Source organism: Colius striatus, chromosome 3, assembly GCF_028858725.1.
Source record: "Colius striatus isolate bColStr4 chromosome 3, bColStr4.1.hap1, whole genome shotgun sequence".
Lineage (NCBI taxonomy): Eukaryota > Metazoa > Chordata > Aves > Coliiformes > Coliidae > Colius > Colius striatus.
Window position 1 is genome coordinate 24445841 of NC_084761.1, and position 26912 is coordinate 24472752.

At 35.9% G+C, this 26912-nt stretch overlaps 1 protein-coding gene across 4 annotated transcripts in view; it reads left to right on the plus strand.

The window, feature by feature from the left end:
• The window catches only part of USP53 (ubiquitin specific peptidase 53), a 39866-nt gene extending 13236 nt beyond the window's left edge, over positions 1–26630 (plus strand). For all 4 annotated transcript variants that reach the window (XM_061992215.1, XM_061992214.1, XM_061992217.1 and 1 more), the window contains 13 exons: positions 1327–1461; positions 2978–3091; positions 3177–3259; positions 3573–3678; positions 4158–4304; positions 4835–4984; positions 5475–5646; positions 6543–6692; positions 8246–8389; positions 8620–9352; positions 12493–12566; positions 22140–22239; positions 23028–26630. In XM_061992215.1, coding sequence (XP_061848199.1) covers positions 1327–1461; positions 2978–3091; positions 3177–3259; positions 3573–3678; positions 4158–4304; positions 4835–4984; positions 5475–5646; positions 6543–6692; positions 8246–8389; positions 8620–9352; positions 12493–12566; positions 22140–22239; positions 23028–24012 — 3093 coding nt within the window. In that variant the 3' untranslated portion in view covers positions 24013–26630. The remainder of the gene's footprint in view (positions 1–1326; positions 1462–2977; positions 3092–3176; positions 3260–3572; positions 3679–4157; positions 4305–4834; positions 4985–5474; positions 5647–6542; positions 6693–8245; positions 8390–8619; positions 9353–12492; positions 12567–22139; positions 22240–23027) is intronic.
• The last annotated feature ends 282 nt before the right edge of the window (positions 26631–26912 follow it).

The window sequence follows — 26912 nt, forward strand, 5'->3', positions numbered from 1 at the left end:
ATGCACTTTTCTTCTCTGGATAAAGCTGGACTATGACTTTGGCTATGCAGGTCATTATAATGAGAATTCGTATCTGCATAACTGCTAATCTGTACTTTTTTTTTAGTTGGAAATGTAAGGCTCTGTTGCATTCCAAATATTGCCTAGTAGCCAAAATGAGAAGTGGTAAATGTTTTCAAAGTAGAGTTAACTTGTATTTGCAAATCTGTTCAAAACTTGATTTTGAATGTTTACATGAGAATATTGACTCTAATTTTTATCAGTACTCCCTGCTTTTTGTTATGAGAGGGAAGTTTAAATATGACATATACCCTGGAATGCATCATGGTTAAACCTCTACTTTCTGTTAGTGCTGAAATTTTGCTTATCTGTTGTATCTTTGCCTCTGTCCAACAGAAATTTTTACTGTAAGAGGCCTATGTGAAGAATGCATATCCTTATTTATATTTTACACTGGTACTCCTGATTTGCTTTGTCTTCATTCTCTTTATTTTTCTCTAAAGTTGTACTTAGAATTCTTGACAGTGGAATACACCCATTAATATCTGCAAATGTTTTCTTATTTTTTTAATAGCTTTTAACTTTCAATTCTTTCAAAATCACTCTCCCTTACTTGCTAAATAATGAGATCACTTGCGTACATATCTGCAAAAAAGGAAAGTATCAGTCAAATATCTCTTCTGGGAAATAACAATAAATTACACTTGATTTTGTTCTTCTGTTCTGGAACTGCAGATGCTGATCTGTTCTCTTGTATTGTGTACCCTGGTTTAGCAGGGATCTGATTTAATAGCAAGGATTATTAGCATTCTGTATAACTTACAGGAGTTTATTGCATATCCATGATTTTAATCAAGATACACTCCTGTCTGAAGTAGTAATGTAAATGTTATATTATTTAGTGAATGATGGCTATTAAACTAACCTGAATGGTATTACATTATGCAGTAATAAACACATACTATCTGTAAAGATGATAGATGTATGCATGAGCTGCTATTTCAGTAGCCACATTTAAAAAGCTACATAATTACAGACCAAGACTTGTGTTGCTTCTGTGAGCTCCAGTCAATCACCTGCATTTTTATGTACTTGGATATTGCTCTTCTACTGTATGAAAGTTTAGTTTGACATATTATAATGGAATGACTAACAGAACATGGACCCTAAATAACTTTAATAAAAACCAATCATTTCTAAAATTTTGTAAGTTTATAAACATTTTTATAAACTGTTTAGGCATGCTGCATAAGAACTGCTCTATTTATGTGGAACCACAGTATTAAGTCAAGTGGCTAATGAAGCTAAGTAATTGTTTCTTCCTAGGCAATATTTTCACAATTTCAACATAGTCGAGAAAAAGCGCTCCCATCAGATAATATGAGACATGCCCTGGCGGAAAGTTTTAAGGATGAACAGCGTTTCCAGCTTGGATTCATGGATGATGCAGCGGAATGCTTTGTATGTAGTCTTTGTAATTCTTTCATTGTAATCAATGAAAATTTTGTTAGTCTTGTGGAGGCTAAGCTGGCTTGTTGTTTTGATAGCTCTGGGCTTACAGGTGGGATTCAAGTGACATAGTACTACTGACCTTCTCTACGTCAATTTAGGGGAACAGGCACAGGGTAAACTTGTGTTTGCTCTATCCTTTCTTAACTGTAGCTCAGGCAGGGGGGATATGTGAAACATTGTTACTAAATGGCAAGGAGGATGATGAACTCTCAGTTGCTCCTAAAAGTTTTCAGGTAGAGAGAAGGGTTGTCTTGGGAGATGAGGCACTTGGGGATTTGAATATATGGTCTGTTTCTCCAAGTATTCTCTCATCAGCTATTGAAATACATTCCCTTACAACTAGCCAGCTTATTACTAAAGTCTTCTGCAAAGAGACTTCCATTTTCTTATCCAAAAGTGAACAAATACTCGAAGATCTTGACTCTTGCTGCACTCAGTTCTACTTTTATGAAGTGTTTCATTGAAAAACATGAGCTATTACTGTGGCCATAAAAGGTGGCTCAAGACCACACAGAACACAGAGAAAGAAGCCTCTCATAAGAAGTCCTGTATTAGACAATGAAAATTCTTCACCACAAAAATGAAATTAAAAAATAAGTATTAACCTTCAGATGCAGATTTAAGGGACAAAAAATACAGTTGTAGCTTTGGACATACTCTGGAAGTATCCACAAGTAAATACCTACCTGCCAGATGTTTTTCGCATACATAGGAAAATCCAATGGCGAACTTGTGAAACAGGGTATTTGAGATGTTGCAGTGAGGTTAATGGATTACAGTCATGAAAGGGGATGTCTCATTAGTGCTTAATCCAATCAAAATGCATTTGGACCTCTGAAGTAATCAGCTATCTGAAGGCTCTATCTGAATAGAGTCAACTTCTTCCTGTTACTTTTGGTATTTTTGGCAAAAGAGGAAAAAGTGGCCATGCTGATTCAGGGGCCAAACATGACAATTGTACTTCTTTCAAGTGAGACTTGGGATGGAATCAGGCATGTGCTATTTATGAACTTTTTCCATGCTGCTGTCAATGGTACTTGTGTTGGCACATGTGCTAAATGTGATCAAGTTATCAGATTGATATGCAAAGAGAAAGTTAGCAGTGTGAGGAACTGAGATAGGTGTGAAACAAATATCTCAGTCATTGCTTGCAGTAACATTAAATCATGTCTTACTGTAAGAACAACTTGTAAATTTTTCTTGAAGATTCACTAACTTCAGAAGAGAATGCACTTTGGAAGAAAAATTGGGCGACTCTTGTCTAATGCTGTTTTGTTAATGTTTGGAAACTTTGAGATGAGAAAAATTCCCATCCCCTGGGTTGTGAGAGACAGAATTAAATAATGTTAAACTTGGAGGTGAACTATTTGGAGTGAAGGGGGATATCTGAAGCATTAATCTGTGGTGCTGCTTATATTCTGACTTCATCAGTTCATTTTATATTTACATTATTATTTCTATTTAGGAAAATATTCTTGAGAGGATTCATTTTCACTTAGTGCCAAACAGCGAAACAGATATGTGCACTTCAAAATCCTGTATTTCTCATCAGAAATTTGCTATGACACTATATGAACAGGTCAGTCCTTACTTGATTGCTTTAACAAATAATTTGTTTCCATTGTCCTTAGTAAATAAAAACAAAAGTATTTTTATGTTTTTAGTGTGTGTGTCGCAGTTGTGGAGCGTCATCAGACCCATTGCCTTTTACAGAATTTGTGCGTTATATTTCTACCACAGCCCTGTGGTAAGAGCTTTTACTCTTGTATCTCATTTTTCAATATACACCCTTACAATAATAACAAAGCATGCCAGAGTTATGCTGTAAGTGTTTATAAAATGAATGTGTATTTCTTTGCTGAAATACCCATGTTTTTAGATATGGTCCAAAAGTAACATTTGGATTTCAAAAGCAAGTTGTAGAGAGCAATACTGGATGTATTGCTACTGTTTTACCTCTTTTTCTTTCTAGCCATAAGATACAGTTAACTGAGGGTTGACTGAAATCTGTTAACTCTTAATAAGACAGGTATGCACTTATTTCCATTTATTTTTTACAGTAATGAAGTAGAAAGAATGATGGAGAGGCATGAACGTCTCAAACCAGAAATGTTTGCAGAATTGCTGCAGGCAGCAAATACTACTGATGACTACAGGAAGTGTCCTGTAAGTGAAGAAAGGTTTTTCATTATTGTAATACACAAAGAGTTGTATTAGATTGGAATAATTTTGTGCTTCTGTTGAAAAAAACCATCTCTTTTAGCTTGTTCTACTCAATTCCTGTCTTATGTAAATGAATCTGTGTACATGCTGTTTATTTGGAAACCATAAAAAAGTACACAAGACTATATATAACTAAGTTTAAATGATGAAATGGAGGGAGAACAAAAGAGAAATTGTGATGGTGATTTGAATGTTTACTGAGATTTCTGTTTTAAGGTGGAGATTGGGTTTAAAAGTTTACCTATAGTCTTCAGAGTATTTTTGTGATAAATAATTTTATCCTTGAATTGTTAGAAACAACTATGATAACTAAATTTGATAATTAGAACTTGCAAAGTTGTTTTGTTGGACTCAACTTCAGACTTCTGTGTTTTAAACATCTTTGTTTTCCCTTCCATCATGCTTGTTTTTCCTTTTTGTAGAGTAACTGTGGTCAGAAAATAAAAATTCGTCGTGTCCTTATGAATTGTCCTGAGATTGTGACAATTGGTTTAGTCTGGGATTCAGAACACTCTGACCTAACAGAAGAAGTTATGCGGAATCTGGCAACACAACTTTATCTTCCTGGGGTATCTGACCTAAAACTTACTATTTGCGTATTCTAGAATTCCATTTTATGTGTATTTTTTTGCATGTGTAAATAAATATAAAATATAAATCTAGCTATATACGCCTGTATTTTTTAAAACTCATAATTTAACTTCAAACTTTGTCTACTATTTACCATTCTTTCTAATGTGCTCCTTGAAATGATTTCTGTGAGAGGGGAAAAAAATCCCATCAGAAGTTTTGGCCTTGTGCCTAAGAGTAAAGGTGAATACAGATGAATGTAGGTGAACTCCCAGTTGAAAATCAAGGAATATCACGTCCAATTTGAAATTTGTGGAATTATTCCACAGCATTATTGTTTCACTCTTTAAAATATGCATAATTCGATGTTAAAATAGACTTAAATGCAAAAATCATTATTTATATTCCTGAAAATTATGTAATGCTACAGGATATTTAATTCCAATTGCCTTGGTGAAATGCCAGTAGTAGATCTGGAAATTGAGGCTAAATATTTCACACATTTTAAAATACGTGATCATTTTTACAGCTATTTTATAGGGTTACAGATGAAAATGCCAAGAATAGTGAACTTTTCCTTGTGGGAATGATTTGCTACACAAGCCGACATTACTGTGCCTTTGCCTTTCATACCAAGAGTTGCAAATGGGTGCTGTTTGATGATGCTAATGTGAAAGAGGTAAGTATTTTCATACTGCTACCAAATTTAGGGATCTTTGCTTGTCTAGAATGCATTCTTCTGACACCAAACTTGAAACAAGTCCAACAAATAGATCTCTAGTTTTCACAGATGAATTTTTGAATTGACTTCACGTCTTTACAGTTCTGCTTTCCAAATACTGAATGTTTCAAAATGTTAATGGAATTGTCTCTTGTTGAACTGACTTCTAATGGAAAAGAAGACCTGTCTACTGGCAACTGTATTCATAGTGTTGATGTTCTGATTGTTAGCCTGTGTAATACTGGTTCTAGCATTTTGCTGCAGTTTACGTCAACTCATGTGCCAAACTCTTTGATATTAATGTACTTAAGGAATTAGATGTTTGTTACCTGTTGCTTAATAAATTATTCTTTTTGTGATTGCATTCAAGGCTGTTGATTTGAAGGGTTTTTTGTTTGTTGTGATGTTTTTTATGTATATATTGTTTTGGGTTTTTTTTCCCCCTTAGATTGGAACAAAATGGAAAGATGTGGTCTCCAGGTGCATTCGATGTCATTTTCAGCCATTGTTGCTATTTTATGCTAACCCAGATGGCACAGCTGTATCTCCAGAAGATGCTCCAAAGCAGATTATTCACTGGTCTCAATGCAAAGCAGCAGGAGGAAATGGGGAAGACATGGGTAATTAAGAATTTTTTCTTTTAACAACGGTTTTACCTGTATTTCTAAAGTGAGGATTATAAAGGAAATGAATTAGCTGCTTTATTCTTCAGTGCTTTTATCAATAATTCTGTAAAAGGTCTCAAAAGAAAATATTAGTGTTATGTATTAAGTATTAGAACTCTTTATTTGATCTGATATTTTGAGACTCATTGACGATGGAGAAAAAGATATTTCTATTGTTATTTTTTTGTAACACCTTAATACATAACTTCAATAATTTCAGAAGAAAATTGTATATTTGTCTATGCAAATGTTATTATCTGTGCATTGATACATTTAAAATACTTTACAAATGCTATGAAAACATTTGAAGTAAAGCTTATACTAATAAAAAGATATATGTGGAGCATATGTTGATATAGGTGTATATGCATGTGCACACACACAGAGATGTGTGTTGGTATAGGTGGGTACACACACATACACAGACTGTGATAGGTCTCAATATGTAAGAATCCAATCTTTTGGTTCCGTGGCTTGTACTGCTGTCTTCTGGAGTTTTTTTAAATGTTAAACATGACATACAAGTAAGTTAAAATGAAGACCAATTGCATTTGACATGTTTCCCCTCACATAATGAGTAGCAATAGGACATGGACTGCCTCAGGGAAGACAGAATTGAGGACCCAATTCTGCTACAATCTAGCACTGTAAATATGACACCATATAAAATATTACAGAACCTTATTGGCTAGAATATTGAAATGTCATGTGATGTTCTTGTGAGGTTTTTTGTTGTTTGATTTGTTTTTTTGTAAATCCATTATTAACATTTTCTTATTTTTTAATTTATATGTTGGAAACTTTAAATTTGAAACCATTTATTTTCTAAAGATAGATCTGTTATTTGGTAGGATTTGAAAAACATTCTTCTCCTAAGTCGGACCATATAAAAGAAAATGGAATTGGAGACCCCAATAATCAAAGGAGTAATAAAAAAATTCAGCCAGACAATTCAACATTCAGTAGAAGCCATATGCAAGCTAGTGCTGGTAGAGGTCCAGGTATGTATTACCCAGGCCCTACTCCCACCCCTGAAAAAGAACCCCAAATATGTTTCTTTTTAGATATTTCAGTTCGTTGCTTTTCAGATAGGTGCTTACCTCAGGAGTAGAACTATTTCTAAAGGAAGAATTCCATCATATGCTTGAATTAGTGTTTGAATAACGTCTAAAGTTTAAGTAATATCTGTTATGGAATGTTCACTTTTCTGGAGAACTGTAAATGCAATATTTCTTTTGTTAATACTCATTATTCCTGTACTAAAGTACCTATTGAGGCCTTGATCCATTTCTCCTTCCAGTCATATTGTCAGTTAAAAAGCATTTTAGAAACTTGAAGCTAATTGATGTTTTAGAGTACATGGTATGGTTCTGAGGATCATTGGCTATTTGAGGAACACTGGGATGCATCAAGAAGAGTGTGGCCAGCAGGTCAAGGGAGGTTCTTCTCCCCCTCTACTCTGCCCTGGTGAGGCCTCATCTGGAGTTCTGTGTCCAGTTGTGGGCTTCTCAGCTCAAGAGGGACAGAGAAATTCTGGAGAGAGTCTAGCACAGGGCCACTAAGGTGATCAGGGGACTGGAACATCTTTCATACGAGGAAAGGCTGCGGGAACTGGGGCTGTTTAGTCTGGAGAAGAGGAGACTGAGGGGAGATCTTATTAACATTTATAAATATCTAAAGGATGGTGTCAGGAGGTTGGGACATCCCTCTTTTTTTCAATGGTATCTAGCAACAGGACAAGGGGTAATGGAACACAAGCTGGAACACAAAAAGTTCCACTTAAATATAAGAAAAAACTATTTTACTGTGAGGGTGACAAAGCAGTGGCGCAGGCTGCCTAGAGGGGTTGTGGAGTCTCTTTCTTTGGAGGTCTAGGTGGACCTGCTTCTGCAGGGGGATTGGACTTAGAGGATCTCTGGAGCTCCCTTCCAACCCTACCATTCTGTGATACGTAACGTTATTTTTGGTCCTGTATATTAATGGACTTTATTTTCTATTTGGAAAGAATAGGAAAGAAGTTTTCCTATCTGTTTTAAACCTAATTCTATCTGTACGTTAGTCTTCCAAACAAATCACACTATAAGAAGTCACATGAGACAGTGATTGCTGCATTACTTGACAGTGCCTTTGCTCTGAACTCCTCATGCATTTCATGCAGAGCAATACTGCCGTCTCTTGAAATATTTCTCCTCTGTCTTTACTCTTGAATGCCTAGACTTTTTAAAACTGAAAATGTTCAGCTTGTTAACTTTTTTAATGGAGTTATGACTCAAAAATGTTCAGTATTTACCTTTGAATTCCGGCATTCAGTTTTAGTAAAAGGTATTTGTAGACATGATTGATGTAATGCTGCTTTGGTTACCTTCGCTGGTTTCATTTAGTGGACTCCTTGGATATAGCTATACTATACATCTCACTTTCTTAATCTATGTTATATAGTTAATTTAATTTCTTTCAAGTAGTACTAACATTAAAAATTAAATGTTAAAGTGCATAAATATGATGAATGAATGACTTTTTAGTAATGATCATTGACAAAAAGTATTTTTTGCAGCTAAGTTAGGGTACGGTGATCAAAAGGACAGGTTGAAGGACATATCCAGAGAATGTGCTCAGAAAGCTGCTGATATGAAAACTTTCTCATCCTTACGAAAAGATGCAGACAGAGGACCAAGGAGAGAGTCTGGGAGACAAAGAGGTACATTTTAAAAATATGACCAGAGAACCAATGAATTCAATAGCTTTTAACATCAATACTAGCTCTGCAGACCTTTAAGAGAACACGCTGCAAGTTTAGATTCCGTTTTCAATATTGTTAAATATGTACTGAATTCATTAAGATAGTATAAAAAGCCTAAATACTGCAACACTATCAATTAAAAATGAATGAGAACTTTAACGGAGCTTTCTGCTTTTTCTTCTTATAAGATTTAATTGGGGAAGATCGTTCCACTATTAAGTCAGGATCTCCTCCAGTTGGAAATGGACTTAGACACTGTGCTGATCAGCGCATATATAGCAGCCAGGGAAGAGGCTCCTATAAGCATGACAGCACGCCTCACCAAGCAAAGCTTTCTGTACAGGTGCTTGGATCAAACAAAACAGAAGCTTTTCCTGCTGGGGAGAAACCAATGATCAAGACCCGGGCTGATGGTGTCACTGGCTATGATACAGATACCAGTCAAGATTCTAGGGACAAAGGAAGTATCAGCAGCAGCCGAAGCAAAAGTAAAGGTTGGAAACCTATGAGAGAGACACTAAATGTAGACAGCATTTTCAGTGAGACTGAGAAAAAACAGCATAGCCCAAAGCACAAGACAAATCCAAACAGTAAATCTCGGCATGAAAAGGAGCGAAGCTTGAACCATTGGCCAAAAGAGAACCAAATCCAGAAAGTTTTAATGACTATTTATGAAGATGAAACAAAACAGGATACAGGAAGTCGAAGTTCGCTGGATTCAGAGGGAAAAGGGAATGCTGAAAAAAGCAAAGGATTTCCAGAGAGAAAAATCCATGGTGATAATTGGCAATTTCAGAGGACAGAATCTGGATATGAAAGCAGTGATCATATCAGCAATGGATCTGCAAATCCAGACTCGCCTGTTATTGACGGAATCAATTCGGCAGATGTCAGGAATGTTAAAGACGGTGCTTCCTGCAGGTAATACTAATGCTCTTAAATTCTATGCAAGTTCTATTTACAGAAAAATAAGTTGTTCTAAGGTTCACGTGTTGTTTAAACATGCTTTGGAACGTTTTAGTTTTGAGGACAGATTTTTAGAAAGCTAGCAACATGTCTAGAAATAAGGATGTGGACAGTTAAGTGTTAAGTTTACCTTCACTCTGAGACTGCCATGTTTGTTCTGTTTGAAAGGCACTGAGCCACATTATTATGGCATTGAGCCAGAAACACTAAGCCCTGCTGAGGGGCAGGGTGTGTTAATTTGAAGTAATTGCTGTACTTCTTCAGTTACAGGTTTTTTAGACTGTGGGGAGCTTGCCACCTGTAATGGAATACAAGTGTCCATATAAATCATATGCGTAACCGTTGTACAGACAGGCCTCAACAAGATGATGGGAATGGCAATAGGTGAACCTTGTATACTGTTACTAGTGATTGTCCTGAAATTCAGTTTTTTAGAACACCTCAGATATATATTGATCACTTGTCAATTGATTTACCTGTTTGAAAAAAATCTTTACTGAAAAATGCAAAATTACTAAAACTGGCCAAAAATGTGGTTAGTAACTAAATTTTATTAAACTTGCTAAGAATATGATATATGATGGCAACAACTATAAGAAATGTCATGAGTTTCTGCCTGTGGAGATACTCATAACCCAACCGGATGTGGTCCTGGGCAGGCTACTGTAGCTGACCCTGCTTGAAAAAGGGTGAACTTAGATGATCTGAAGAGACCTTTTCCAAATGAAATTATTACATGGTGCTATGAAATATAACAATATCAACCTTCCATGTGTGATTTTTCTGTATTGTGTGTTTTCACTTGTGTTGGACATAGTTCCTGCTAGAACCCATATATTTCAAATCTTGTTTGTATCCGTAAAATGGAAGAGCACAGATGTGTGACCAAGCATAGTCTCAGATGGTTGCTAGATCTGAGAAAATTTTTGGCTGTATATTGTCATGAAAAGCTATTACAGGGGAAAAGAATGGCAAATACCAGGAAATAAAAGGGTTCTGACTTCTCTAAGCAGAGATGTAATGTTTTAAAACTTTACTCATAAATTATTGTAGCAAGTTATTAAAACAATTTTTTATTTAAAGCACAGAAAATACAGCTTCTGCATGAACTGAAAGGTCTCTGAATATTTTGGAACTGCAAGAAAGCAAAATCGGTTGTTAGTTCTGAGTTTCCCAGGGAATTATTTTGTTTCACATACAGATGCATAAATAAGGACATAAAAATGTCCACACCATGGCAGAAATAAAGGTTCATTAAACATGTATTCAGTCTATACCAGTAGCCAGTAGGAGATGCTTATAAAAGAAGACAGCAGATAGTGATATCTTGTAAGTATATTCCTCTAGCTTATTGGTTTTTGCTGCTCTATGGACATTCTGATCTGGAGATTATGTTCACAGTGTCTATTTCCCAGGAAAAAACACTTTTTACACCATGCCTTTTATTTGTCTTGGGCCTTTCCTTGCCCAAGGAACTATACAAAAAAATTATGGTCTTTTATTGGGTAATATGTATAAGCCATGTTTGTATTTTCAGTGTTTACAGTTGCTTCGAACAGTAATTTCTACAGTTACAACTGTGTCTCATTTTTAAACATGACTAAGAGATAATGGATTGCCCAAATGCTGCTTATCTCTTGTTATGAGAGAGAATATGATACATTTTTAAAAACTTAGTTCATTAAGAATTCACTTACACTGTTTAAGTAAAGACAAATCCCCATACTTTATCAAAATATAAATGATTTTGTGAGACTTTCAGAAGAGTTTTGTATGACTGGTAATTAGAATTGACTTGTAGTGCCCACTAGTTGCCTTCTAACCATTCAGACTTTGTGTTGTAAAAATACAAATTAATTACTTGAAAGTTCTCCTAGAAGACAGAAGAAAAATACTTAGTGTTTTATTTTCTGTTAGATTCTTTCTCTTTTTTTTCTTATTTGTTTCAGCGTTCCTCTTGTTTTTCTATCCTTTCAATAACAAGAGGAGCTTGCTTTGGGTTTTTTTTGTAAATTGAAAAATCACCACTGTGTATCTTCTTCCCTGCCTTACTTTTGGAGAAGGAAGGATTTTTTTCAAGTTGGTTTTTTTTTCTCCTGTTGTTTGCTACTGTAAGAATAATGTTTTGTCACACCGAAGTATTAATGAATAGGAAAATGGCAAACTAGAGAAATGGACATGATGGAATGTGAACTAACAGGTTACAACTACTGAAGATATTGATACAGATGATATTTTGGCATTTTTAGAAGACTTAAGCTTTGTCCTAGTCAGATGCTGTCTCTAAATATTCAAGGTTTAAACTATTAACACTGAAAAATGTGTTTCAGACGTATTTCAGACATTCAGATACTGATGATAAATCGGAAACTATTTAGTAACACATGGTTATACTAAAGTGTCAGTTTAGGTAAGACCTATGAAGAAATTGAATTAGGTGATTAATGGTATCTGTTCAGTCTGAAAATCACTACAGAAATCAGGTATTCAAAATTGTTATGCTTTCTTGATCTTGATTAATAAGCACTTTTTAAAGTTTTTATGAAGTTTTTTAGTTTACAATGAGAAAAAGTGCAATTGATACTTCCTTCTCACAGGTGACACATCGTCTTTCTGTTTTTAACTGTGGGAGTCAGTGGTCCTTACTAAGCAAGCTAATGTGATGTTAATGTGATATTAAGAAAATCTGCTTTTTCTGTGCTGCTTATTAGACTTCTTGCTGTTGTAACAACAGACTCTAGAGGAAGGGTGAGATGAGTGTCCAAACTCTAGAACAAACTGAGAGTATCAGCCTTGCAAACTATCTATTCTGTGTCTGTCTATATTAAAGGATTTGGGTCATCTTAAATTTATCTGCATCAGTACAGCCTGCAGGTAGGGGAGCAGTGTTAAAAGTATTAAGGGGCCACCCCTGCTATCTTACGTATCTTCTGTAAAATATGTGTGTGTCTTTGCAGAAAATGTGACAGTGCTGATGACAATAGTTTCAGATAGATAGATGAAGTTTTTATGGTTGTATGCACTCTAGGCAATTAAGTTTGTGATCATATATCAATAGTTTAAACCTTCAAACTACATGTATGCTTCTTTTACAGTGAGCAAGGCTTGTCAACCAGAAAAGCTGATAGTGTGTTACATCCGGTATCCCAGCAGAACAGAAACTTCTATGGTAAGAACTTTTAACATCCATAAAGAATAAGAGATTTTCTAAAAGTAGTTTAGATGTAGCAAAACTGTAATACAAACTTACTAATGTTGTACAAGGGATAGATTTCTGATTAACCTTGTGTACATTATAATTTTTTTGTGTAATGATATTCCATAAAACTGAGAAATGTATATAGAAATTTACCATTGAAATATTTAGTTATGGATTGTAAAAAAACCCAATAAAACCAAAGTTAGACATCTGTGTATCAGCTTGTCTGTATTTAGGGGGATTAGAAGAAAATTGGCATAGAATTTGTGGCTGTTTTTTGTATGATGCTGGGTTTTTTTTATATACATTTTTCAGTACAGAACTGTTTTGCTGATGATTCATAGCCCGTGTACTCTATCTTTTTAAAATGGCAAAAGAAATGTTTTGGGTTTTGTTTTTTTGTTTTATTTTTTTTACCCTCACAGTAATTTCCTTTTTTTTCTCATTGTAACCTTTTCAGTGAGTTAGACTGGTCAAAGATGGAAAGTATTCATATAGCTTCTTGGTACGCTTTGATGGAGATGTGGTGAAGCAACAGTTCAGTAACAATATCACTTTTTCCGGGGACACTGAAAGCATTTTTTCACAAATCACCTTCACTTATTCAATTTCTTGGCTTTCTTGTACAAGAGATATACACGATAAAGGGATTCATAGTTATCTGCACTGATATTTGTATTCCCAAAATAAGGGGGATTGGTTTCTGTCAGTGCTTCACCATCCCGTGAAGAAAATTTTTTGTGTTACAATGCTAGGAGCAGTAGTAGTTTCCTTCTGTGGAAAGTCCTGAAGACACGTGGTGTGAGCTGAATTTTTCTTAGCATCTCCTTTAACAGTTACAGCGCTTAGCTATGTGCTGGGTCATCTAAAAACATGATGTATCTCCCAAACAATTGTTTCACATGATCTCTAGCACCAAAATAACAGGATAGATGACTTCCGTTTTTTCTTTTGGTGGCAGTTGGATCTATTTTAAATATGGTATTTTGGTGTGGAAAATGTGAGTATCATTTTGGGAAGCTACGGCTTCTTTATTATTTGTTAGATAATCAAGATACAACAATTCTTCTTGTCATAGTTCTCTCCTGCTGTGTTTTTGTTACAAGGCTCTTTTTTTTTCAGTAATAGGCTGATAGAACAGTTTGTCCTTTCTTGTGAATGTCATTTACTACTGTCTCCTCAAGGAAGAGGCCAATGTATAATTGCTGCTGGCTGGTGTAGTTTGTATAACAACTGAAAACTCTTGTTCACCAGTATTGGTGATTTTACCAAGGCCTGTAGTGACAGGACAAGGGACAATGGTTTTAAACTAAAAGAGCCTAGATTCAGATTGGACATAAGGAAGGAATTTTTTACAATGAGAGTTTGTGAGACATGAACAAGTTGCCCAGAAAGTTGTGAATGTCCCATCATTGTGTCCCAACATGTAAGAAAGCAGGAAAAGGACATAAGAGGCTTCCATGGATGAGCAAGGATCTGCTGGGACAACTCAGGCAGAAAGCAGCCATCTATGAGAGGTGGAAACAGGGGCTGACTTCTTGGAAAGAGTATAGGAACTTTGCCAGAGCATGCAGGGGTGCAACTATGAAGACTAAGCCCTTCTACAATTAAATTTAGCCAGGGAAGTTAAGGACAGTAATAAGGCATTTTTCAAGTACATGAGCAGTAAAAGGGAGATGAGGGGGAATGTGGACCTGCTACTAAACACAGAGGATGTCCTGGTGACTGAGGATGCAGAGAAGGTTGAGCTACTGAATGCCTTCTTTGCTTCAATCTTTATGGCTAAGACTCGGGAAGCCCAGTTCAGCAAGGAGAGTAGGATGGCCTGGACAACAGAGGACTTGCCCTGGGTGGAAGCTTAATGCTCATAAGTCAATGGGTCCTGATGGGATGCATCCAGGAGTGCTGAGGGAACTGGCTGATGTGATTACTAAGCTGCTCTCCATCATTCTTGAACAATCATGAAGGACAGGTGAGGTGCCTGAGGACTGGAAAAAGGCCAATGTCACTCCAGTCTTCAAAATAGGCAAGAAGGATGATCCAGAAAAATACAAGCCGATCAGCCTCATCTCCATCCCTGGAAAGGTGATGAAACAGCTCATCCTGAATGTAGTCACTAAACCTATGAAAGAAAAGATGGTTATCAGAGAGAGTCAGCATGGCTTCACCAAGGGAAAATCCTGTTTGACCAACCTGATGGCCTTCTATGAGTGCATAACAGGCTGGCTAGATGAGAGGAGAGCAGCAGATGTCATCTACCCTGACCAGCAAGGCTTTTGACACTATCTCCCATAATGTCCTCATCAGAAAGCTCAGGCAATGTGGCTTGAACAAGTAGATGATGAGGTGGATAGAGAGCTGGCTGAATGACAGTGATCAATGGCACAGAATGGAGTTGGAGGCCTGTGGCCAGTGGAGTTCCACGGGATCGGTTCTGGGACCAGTGTTGTTCAACATCTTCATCAACAACTTGGATGAGGGGACAAGGTGTACCCTCAGCAAGTTCACTGATGACACCAAACTAGGAGGACTGTCTGATTCCCCAGAAGGCTGTGCTGCCATTCAGCAGTGTCTCAACTGGCTTGAGAGTTGTGCAAAGAGGAACCTCATGAGGTTCAACAAGGACAAGCGCAGAGTCCTGCACCTGGGAAGGAACAACCCCATGCACCAGTAGAGGCTGGGGATTTACCTGCTGGAAAGCACCTCTGCAGAGAGAGACCTGGGAGTCCTGATTGATAATAAGCTAAACATGAGCCAGCAATGTGCCCTCGTGGACAAGAAGGCCAATGGCATTCTGGGATGCATCAAGAAGAGTGCATTGAGCAGGTCAAGGGAGGTTCTTCTCCTCCTCTACTCTGCCCTGGTGAGGCCTCATCTGTAGTCCTGTGTCCAGTTCTGGGCTCCTCAGCTCAAGAGGGACAGTGAATTTCAAGAGAGAGTTAAGTGTAGGGCCACCGAGATGATCAGGGGACTGGAACATCTTCCTTATGAGGAAAGGCTGCAGGAAGAGGGGCTGTTAAATCTAGAGACGAGGAAGGGGGAATCTCATTAATATTTACAAATATCTAAATGGTGGGTGTCAGGAGGTTGGGACATTCCTTTTTTTCAATGGTATCTAGCAACAGAACAAGGGGTAATGGGATGAAGCTGGAACATAAAAAGTTCCACTTAAATATAAAACTATTTCACTGTTCAGGTGAGGGAGCCCTGGCACAGGCTGCCCAGAGGGGTTGTGGAGTCTCCTTCCTTGGAGGTCTTCAGGACCCACCTGGACATGTTCCTATGTGACCTGATCTAGGTGGACCTGCTTCTGCAGGGAAGTTGGACTAGATAATCTCTAAAGGTCACTTCCACTCCCTACCATTCTATGATTTTATGATTGGAAGGGTCAGGGCGAGGTTGGACAGGACTTTGAGCAACCTGTTCTTCTGAAAGATGTCCCTGCCTGCATCAGCGAACTGGATTTGGATGATCTTTAAAGCTATCTTGATATGTAAACTGTTATATCATTTAACAATTCAGAGATTTTTTTTTCAATTTTTAAAAATTTTTATTGGCCTTAGTGCTTTCTTATTAATTCAGTTAAAATAACAAAATATAAGTCTCCGTTTCTGTTGCTTGTACTCTGCTTTCAGAACTTGTTTCTCAATTTAATGGGGTTTTTTTCTTCTTGTTGATGCATAGTAAGATTATATTTTTTTCTTAAATGGCTGGGTGGATTGTGGTGTACCATTTGTTTTCTTTCAAGATATGAAGCAATTTCAGGAAGACACACTTAAAATAGGGAAATCCACTTCCTTTTACATACTAATATGTCTGTTGGGTTTTTATAAAGTTGATAAATGACTTGGCATATAAATATTACAGGTCAACACGAGGCCAGCCAAAATCATTATCTACGGTTGCTGAAACAATAGAATGGTACTTGTACAAAGAGGTGCAATAAATATGAGGCCACTTCCTCAGGAAATGTTTGATTTCCATAGATTCCATACTTTTGAGATAATGTATAGTATAGGCTTAAATTAGGGGGGAAGGGGTTTGCCATACCACTTTTATATTTTCTGTCACTATTCCAGTTTATTTTTGTTGCTGTAGAAAGAACTAAGTTGGTGCGTGGTGATTTTGACAACAAAAAAACCAAGCCCAAAACTGATGTTACATGGAATGCAAAAGTATGGTTTTGCTTGGCATTTATTGTGTTTTAATTCTGTACTTACTACATGGTACTTTCTATACCAGTACAAAAAAACCCCACGCTTGAATAGGAAAAAGAAAAAATACCAGTGAAAAATACATAAAGGACTCTGGAATGAAAAATAGGTGGCTTCACACAATGTTTGAGCATAGTAATGACTATTGCCTAGAGAACCATGGCCTGTACTTAGGTATACTTAAAACTTTCAATATCCATCATAAGTTTTCTGTAAAAAAACAGATTGTGATTCCAAGTGATCCTTAGTTATCATAAATCATGGATTATAAGATCCCATCTATTCAGTTATTCCAGTTCAGTAACTAACTTTCAAATAGTTTGATAACAAAAATGTATGCATTCTAAATCAAGTTGAAGTTCTTATATATGGGCATGTTTTGGAAAACAATAGTGGAAGTGACTAAAAGATATCTGAATAATTTGACAGTTTTACATGTATAATGGGGTTAAAGATGTATTCAGACTTTTTTTTTTTAAATTGTCTAAAAACTACGTCAGGACACCTTTAACAAGGACAGTAGTAGTCATTTACAGGTATTAGGTAGTTGTATTACTTTGTTATATTTCTGAATATTATGATCAAGACATGAATTGGTATGTAAATACCAGACTCCTAGAAAACAATACTTTCTGCCCAGTCCTTTCCAGAGAGGAATGGAATGTAACAAATCTTCATGGCAACATGAAAAAATATCTCTGAGTGGATTTTTTGTGTGGAAAGCCCATGGTATTTATGGAAATAATGTCAGACTTCTAATTATGTCCACCATGTGTATAATTGTGCTTTATCAATTCCTCATTTTTAACTGGAGCTGAATAAGGCTTCTGTTGAGCAGTTGAGGAATTCTGACCCTGACTAACAATAAGTTTATTTTTGTATTATAAAGATAGTAACATTGGATCACGCAGTGGTTGTGCAGATCAAGTGGTAACTTCTTTCACTGGTAGTAAGCAGTAGATAACTGATGCTGAAGCAAATGTCCCATGTGGCCAATCTCTTATTTGTGTGATCAGATTTTGGCAGGAAAACATGAATATTAATGAAGCAGATTAATTATCCTCAAATTCTACTAATGATTTAGTGTTTACAAAGTTTTGAAGTTGGAGGATGTTTGTTGTAAAAACATGTGACATGGACTGTATGAGGACAAAATTTCCAACCTCACTTTCTTCCAAAGAAAGATGACTAAAATTCTTGGAAGCTAAAGAACTTGATAAATGAATTTTCAGAGCAGTCCACATGCTAGCTACTGATAATAACTTTCAATCATAAAGTGTTTTTAGGGGCTTTCCTGACAACTCCCTTCTATTCTTAAGGCATAGACTTTTTCATGAAATTGCTACTCCTGAAAATTTCTGTGAAAGGAGTTACAGTTGGGAGGGTTAAGGGGAAAAAACAATCCTAGAAGCCCCATTTTCTGGATTTCACCCGCCCACTCCACCCAAAACTCAGAGCACTTCACTCTTGACCTAATCTGTCAATATAGTAAGTACTGTGGTTAAAACTGACTGGATGCTTGATGGCCTTGTATTTATGATGCAGTATTAAAAGCTATCCATTCAGTGATCTCAAAAAAGGATGTACTTAGAATCAGTGTCTTAAATTAATAATTGCTTCCCTTCAAAAATAAATGTAAACCGGTGTTTGTAACATTACAAATCCAGAGGTTTTCCCATTAATAATTAGTCAGCTCAATAACATGAAACAACCACAACTGAAATCTAGAGTAATTCTGAAGCACTGGTGAGTATGTAAAGAACAATCCTAATTTCCTTTCTTATGTGATAGTTTAGAAAACTCAACTCACATACCATAATTCTGAAAAAGAAAACTTGTCTTCTTAGGAAAACCATACATTTATAGTAATAATTTAAAATATGCAACTGCAGTTATGAAAATCCAGTTGTTACCCTTATGATGCAGTCAATGTATAACCATTGTGTTGGAAGCACCGAATAGTGAATTAAAGCATGTAGCTACTTAATGTGAAATCGGATCAAATAAATGCTTTTCTGGAGTGTCTTTAAATGACAGATAAAAGATTATTTTAAAAAAACCAAACTCAATCGAAAACAGCAACAACCCTAAAACAAATCCTAAAGATTTCAAGATTTCCAAATGTAGTCAAGCAGCCTATGAAAATTAATATATGAAGCTCTCTCACATTCACTATTTATGTGAGAAGTTTGCAATTTAAAATAGATAATGCAAAGGATTGAGTTTTAAAGCAAAGATCTGATAAACTTTTTGAGATGGGTGGATCAGAATGAAGGGAGGCAGATAGTTGGTGTACTTTGTCAACTGTTGCTTGCTTTCAGAATTTTAACTCTCACACATGTGCAAGTATGCACCACCACCACCACACTCCCCCAAAAAAACAACAAAGGAACTTTATTTTCATTTCTTCCAGATGTTTAAAGCCATGCAAAAAATTCCACTAATAAATATCTAAGAGCTATTTTGCAACTGAGTGTTGCTCCGAAAAGACAGTTTCTTGAATATAAGGATTTTTTTTCTCTGAAGGTGGTCAGTCATCACTTTAAAAAAAAAATACCTTATTTTGGACAAGTTATAACATGTTTTATGTTGTTGGTTGTTATATTGTTCCACATTTCCAAAGTTTCCAGTAAGTTTGTCTGTCATTTCAACTGAATAAAGAAAAATGGCTGGGTTCAGACAGAGCAATTTGCCACAGTGCTTGTTACAAAATGTATTAGACCTCAGTTTTTTATTATCAACTTAAAAAAAAAAGAATTGGGTAAAGAGAACTACAGGAAACATGCAACTAAACCACATCAGAAGTAAATTGAATTGAATGTGGGTTGGCTTTGCTGTGACTTTGTTTCTCCTGACCTTGGCCCTGACTTTTGCAAATGCTTTGTTTTGTGTAAATGGGGATGTTAGAGGAGAACTTTGTCCTACCTGTTGGTTATAGAATGGCTATTCTGAAAATTTTTCAGATGTGAAAAGAGATTCTAAAATCTTAAGCAGACAGGTTTATACATCAGAAAAACGGTTAGGTTTCATTTATTGATAATTTTCTTATGACCCATTGATAAGGATGTCAGTCTCCAGCTGAGCACAGTGCTCGTGTCCCATATTTAGTTTTGCAAAGAACATAGAGCCAAAATTCCCAGTCGAGTCTGCATCTGGTTTTATCCATGCATGGGTAGCCTGTCAGCAGAAGAGAAAATAACACATCTATTTTTAAGTTAGCTGGAATTCTGAAGGCACAAACCACCTGGTACTGCTCAGCAGATTTGGCTGAGTGTTCTGTGATCACACCAAGAAATGGGTTATTAACCTTTGCTGCCGCCTCTTGATCAATTTGTGTTATTGCCTCTCTGAAGGGCTGAAAGTGCTCAATTCTTTAGTTTTGCTTGGAGTAAAATAAATAAATACAAATTTAAAAAAACAGTAATGTTCACATCAGGTGGTTTGGGAATTTAAAGAGCAGTTGTGTAGGTGATACATTTGTGATTTTTAAAGTAGATGATACTCTTGGATAAAAGTCAATACATCCTGAAAGTTAAAAATAATAGCTCCACACTGTTAATCTAGCAAATTATTTAATCCATTCCTAGGACTGCATGTGGACACTTTGACTGAGATGAAATACTCGGAAACATTCACACGAATTAATGTGTCAGAGACTGTGTGGGGTTTTTATTGTTAGTAAAGCAATTTACATTTAATTTTCCTAGTCATTTTAATGCGATGTTTTCTAAGTATGACCTCTGTGTCAGTTACCATTGATGCCGTGGCCCACTGGAGCAGTTTTGAACTTTCTTTCAGGTCAATTAGTTGTCTCTTGCTAGTATTTGGTAATAATATTTTCTCCAAAGTATTCTTTGTAAGATTGTGATATTTCTTATCATGAAATAGTAAGATTGGGGGGTTTTTTCTTAATTTTAAGGATCAAAGGCAAGCTATATGGGGGTTTGGTCTCTTATGTTGCATGCTGCTTTTATACTCTAAAATCTGTATTCTTTGTCAAGGTTTAATGTCTTTTAATCTTTCATCGATCAAAGACGGGGCAGATACTGACCCTCAAAACAATTAGCACCTAACAGCATCACCCATATTTTTTAGTTTAGCTCTTTTCTCTTGTTAGGTTTATAACTCATGTACATATGAGTCAGAATTTCCAAGACTTTTTTTAAACTTGGGAATATAACAAGTGAATAAAAAATATTTATCTTGATAAGACTACATCATTTCAGAATAGGTAGAAATTTTTTGTAGCTTTTGTTGATGAAATTATGGAACAGTCTATGGAAGTTGTCTAAGTTAGTACTGCCTACTGAACAGAAGATTATTCAACTAGAAATTGGGCAATGTCTGTTGCCTTTTTTTAAATTATTTTCTTTTTTGAAATAAAAGTAGTAGCTACATGAATCTAGTCTATACATATGCAAAATAAGACGTCTTTTGAATGGCTTCAGAGCAGGTGACTGATTCTAATGGCCCAACCGCTGCATGAAGAAGACTTAATATCTCTCTCTAAGCAAATAACCCAATACTTGTCACTAGCCAAGAGAGTGTTTTAGTCTATGTGGTGTCAATGTGGATACTTCAATGCTTCCTTTATTTACTGCTAACTAGGAGCTGCATTGTTCAGAAACTGTATTTTTAGAGACTGATTCTTAGCCTTTGCCTGTGAATAAAGGAGCCTCTCAAGTATGAGCATACTAGAGCTGGCCCAGGCACTCGCATGGTGTGTTTAAGGCACCCACGTGACTGAGGGTGCTTTCTGTCCACTTGGCATCTTTATGAACTGTAGTTTGCTGAAGGTTTTTATATGTTTCAAAGAATGGATAATGCTAGTCTTTAAAAAAAACCCCACAACAAACCCATACAATCCTCCCCCAAACAGCGACAACAAAAAACCCAAAACACCCCCAATCCCTTCAATTAATTATTATTACATGATGTGAAGATTCAGAAATCTATAGTTTTTCTTCTGTCATTTAAATTACTTTACATGTTTGAATAAACATATGTTTTTTTTAAAAAAAGCTGCTTTTCAAAGTGTGCTTTTAATTAGATAAAATGTTAAAATGATCTTGAAAACAGGTCCATGACTTCAGAATTGTGTAATTACCTATCTTATGGTGATAATGAAAATAATGTTTTGACTAGATTATTTTGGATGAATACAAGATTTAACCTTCTGTGACAGATTGTCTTCAAAATGTTGGGTTTTTTTTATCAATGTCAGATCATGAAAAGATGTAATTGTTGTCTGTCATGTCTCTGAGGAATTACAAAGAAATAATTGGATTGTATTTCTGCTAATTTTAAAATAATCTTTTTCTACCCCTAGACTTGAGGAAAGACCAGATCAATTCAGAAGTTAACTACAGACCTCATGTTAATTTTCTGACAGATTTACACTTGCAGGTGCCCAGCCCCCCAGTGAAGAGGTAAATGCTACTGGCATTAATTTACTATGTAGTGTTAAGTAGTTCTGAATTCTGTTCTGTGATAGTAATCATTGTTAAGCATGAAAAAGTTAAAAGTATTGAATATTTTTGACATCCAGTGCCTTTTGTATTTTACAATATTGATAAGGCTAAACACTCTATATTTTAATTTTGATGCTGTTAATGAAACCAAATAGCTCACAGTGTTTAAAACAATCTTACTAGAGAAAGGGTTTTAACAGTTTTCTGGTTTGGATTTGTATACTATACCAAGGAGTGCTTAACCATTTGGTGGTTAGTCCAGTAACCCCATAAAGTTTTGAAAAGTTTGTCTGGAAGAGAAGGAAAAGGTGATTTCTGTTTAGAAGCTGCTGCTGTATACCTGCTGTTTTCTAATTTGAACTGCAAGTGCTCAGTACTTCGTAAAAATAAGAACCTAAATAAAAATATAGCACTATTTGAAAAGTGAATATATCAGATTGAGTCACACGGATGCCTAGAAGAGAGACAAATCATGTTTGACATAGTCCTGAGTGTTGAAGAAATTTGTCTTACTTTATAGAAGTTCAATCTGTACAGAGATTTCCTCCATTTCAAATCAAAGAAACCTTGGAATGACTAATACAACTTTTAATCAAATGGCTTTATGTTAAGCAGACTTAATTCTCTAGTCAGTGTGAATATTTAAACAGAATTACAAAGACTGCCTTTGAAATTAATCTTTGGGTTACTTGAGCTTTTTCTGATATTTACGTGCAACCTGTGTGGGGTTTTTTTTTGCATTTTAGAGCTGAAACGCCTGAGACCAATAGGAAACCTTTCCAGTCATCAGCTTTACAGCCAGTTCTTAAAGACATTGTTAAGTCAGAAAGTAGGAGCAAGGCAAGTGAACAGAATTCATCAGAGTGGCTTAATCCAGACAAGTTTGAGAAGACAAATGTGCCAGTATGTTGTGCTGATGGCGCATCTCACCCGTATACAGAAAACGTCTGTGGAAGGAAGCTGATCAACAACGACTTTCACTCCTCTTCCCAGCCACACTCTCATCATGCAAGAACATTTGGTCCCAAGGTGGGGTTGTCACCTTGTGTGCTACAGAACCTGTCAGAAAGGCCGGTGGTGCTTCCCCCACCCGGTGAGCATGCCGGGCACCCATTCCAAAGGGCGGATGCTCTTTGGGTGCCTGACACAGTCTACCAGAATCTTCCTCCTCCTTTACCACCAAAGAAATATGCTCTTAGTACTTTGGCAGGATTGGAACATAACTCAGCAGCTGATGTTAAATCGATAGAAGCATTGCAAAATAATCCGTTAAGGCAAACAGGTGCACCTTTAAAATCTGAATTAGAAGCAGGCATATTTACAAATGAACACAGGTTTAAAGAGCCATTTCAAGGAAATGAACTGTTTGTTCATAAGACAGATTCTCCACCTCGCTTATCAGGTAATGAATTTTGGACTGTGTCTGAAAACTTTTTAAAGAAAGGATCTCGTCATACAGAACCAAGTGCAGGTTATGGGGACGGAAATGATAGTGTATCCCTAACAACTTATTTTTCAGTAGATAGTTGTATGACTGACACATACAGGATGAAGTATCATCAGAGGCCCAAGCTGTATTTTACAGATAGTGGAAGCTTTCCCAAAGAAAAGCATCCTCCCTCGGCTGGAGTAGAACTCAATGCTACATACCATGCTACTGTTGAGCCCAGGCATCCCACATCTGAGCAAAGGTACAAGGCAAATGTTGAAGGCATACACTGCAGTAGATAGATTCTTTAAAAAAATAAATCTGGATCTGATTTCTGCATTTCACGTAGCATATAAATGGGCACAAACACTTGAGTCTGTGTGGTAACAAGATACCTATTTGACTGGACTCTGCTTAGGAGTTAGGACTGTTTAAATGAATATGCAAGTAGAGATGAACAGAGGAGAAGAGGTGCTAAACTTGTGGTTCTTTGATTTGTTACTCTAGTTGCCTTAATGCTTACCTCTCTTACCTTGTCTTCTACAGTTTATATTAAAATGGTCCCTGTGGGTGTATAAATCTTACAGCAGTGGGATCAACTAGATGTTAATAATTTTTTGATAAGATTTACTTAGTTGCAGTTTATAAAGTGTTCCTTTAGATTGTGGTCACTAAATATTTAAACTAACAAAAGGGATAAACATATTCCCATATGTAATGCCACAAATGTAGTTATAATAGAGCAGCATTTGTCTTGAACAGGTAGAAGAAAGTGACATTGATTTTTTGATCTGACTTATCTGAGTGTGCTTTCACAAACCTTCAAGTGTCTTTAATACAAGTTTACCCAGAGAATTTTTAACTTGTTATTTGAAAAGCCTTAATAATAATTCTTTGAAAACAACTCTGGTTTGCAAGTGTTAAATAAGGTTTTTAAAGGGAATTCAAATAAAATGCAATAATTGACTGTCCTATTAATGTACCTGCTCTATGTTAGTGTACATTTTAAAACACATTTATAGAAGTTGTTCATCTTATAAGCTACTTAACTTATTACAATTAAATTTAACCACAGAAGTTGCAAATTGATATAGCAGAATAGGATGCCAATTTTAAAATGCAGTTATCATGCAACTAGAGAGATTAACTTTGTAAGGTTTTAGTTATATTTACTACTTACATTCAGTTCTTAGTCTACAGTTGCATGTAGTCAATGCTGCTACTCATTGAACTTTCTTTTTTTAGCTTAACACTTTGAGCAATGTTTAATGGGGATCAGATATTTTGATTTTACTGACATTTTTTCCTATTCAGAGCAGTCCTACACATGGATATGTTCTGTATTAGCAGATCAGGCTGACTTGAGCCTGCAGCCATTCAGACTGCAGTGGCTGAGGGAGCATGAAGAGAAGAGGTTCTTTTTCTCTGCACTGCCACTCTGCCCTGCATTTTGGGCCGCTCTGGCATTTAACACGTCCCATGTTAACCTGTTTTATTTTGGTAACGGAGAGGGGAGATTTATTTTACTTTTATTTGGTTAGTTTAATCAGTGCATAGAACTGGTGAGTGCTGAGTGAGGAAAGAATGGTGAACAGGATTTTGTCCTCCTGGTTGCCCTGAGTGTTTGAAATTACCTACTGCGTTGTGTGCTGTCAGAGGCAGCAGCTTTGAGTTGTTTGTCTTCTTGTAACATTGGTCAATGCATAATTTAGAATTCATGTCAGCAAAGCCTGACACAATCATAAAAGGCTATTTTTTTGCCATTTTTCATATTAGAGTGTTAACTTGGAGTGCTGCTGACTTACATCTAAACTTCAATGCCTTCTAGTGATTAAAATAATGCAAGAAGTTTAAATATACGTAATAAACACTCTTGCTTGTACTTGCACTATTAGAAAGGCTTTTTTATGTTGATAAACCTTACCTGAATTTTAGTGTTTCACCCAAATGGTGGCAGTTGTTTAGCATGATTATCCAAGGTATACATGTAAGCAGTAGTTTTGGTTAGTTTTTGTCAAGGTCAGTTATTTGGGTTTTTTTAACTACATCTGACTTACAGTAGAACTGGAACATGACATATGCAACAAACTGGTTATCTCAGATGAATCTTCTCTTTTCTACTTTCTTGATCAAAATTTGTTGTAGCACTTGGAAAAAAAAAAAAAGAATTCTATCATTTGTAGTGCAAACAATTACACATGTTTAGCTAAGGCCAGTGGTAAACAGCAACTTAAAAAAAACGTATGCTTTTGTAAGAAAATCAGTTGAATACAGGAAAAGAAAACCTGAAAATGTAGGAACTTGAAGGATTCCCAACTGTAGTATTTTTGAGAGATTTCAGAACCTGTAAATTAAACTTTTCTCGTTCTTCCACAATGTTACATAATATGCAGTTAACTAAAACCGTCTTCTAATAGTTGTGTAAAAAAAAATTATTGGAATTTGTAAATAATGTATAATTTGTAAAAAGTTTTGCAAAAATCTTGTATTTGAAATTACAGTATTTGTATGTATGAATAGCACAGCAACAACTGTGAATGTTAGAAAACTTATTTTTGAACATGCATACTTCTGTACAATAAGCAATATGAATGACTATTACTGATACCAATGAAACTGGCTTCCAGTAAGCACAACTGGTAAACTTCTTTTTAAAGTAGCTGCAGTAATTTAGCTGTACTTCAGTCTCCTTGCTTTGCCAGACAACTTTGTGACCCATGTTTACCAGGTATTTAATTATAGTAAACAGACAGCTAATTGAGGCACCTTTGTTTTTATATTTGACTCTACACTCCATGTATGTATGTAATATTTGCTAACTAATATGTAATAACTTGTTTTAAACTTACCTAGGGTGCCTATTTATTTTTTTATGTCCCCTTCTGGCTATAGATTTGTATAAGAACCTAGACAATTTTGTAATAGTAAAGATATTAACAAGTCTTGTAATTAATATATTTTTCAGTCTTTAGAATTATTTTCTTGCAGAGTTCTGCTTGTTTAAACCATTAGATAAAAAAATTTAACTATCTTTGTCGTCTTTCTTCTTGTACTCCATGGTTTCCTTGGGGGGGGGGGTGGGGGGGGGAACCTCAAACACCAACAAAACAATGGTTGGCTTTCCAGACTACATTTTTTTAACAGTTAACAGATAATAGTGGTACTGATGAGTAAAGCTTTGCAGAGTGGTTTGTTCAGTTAC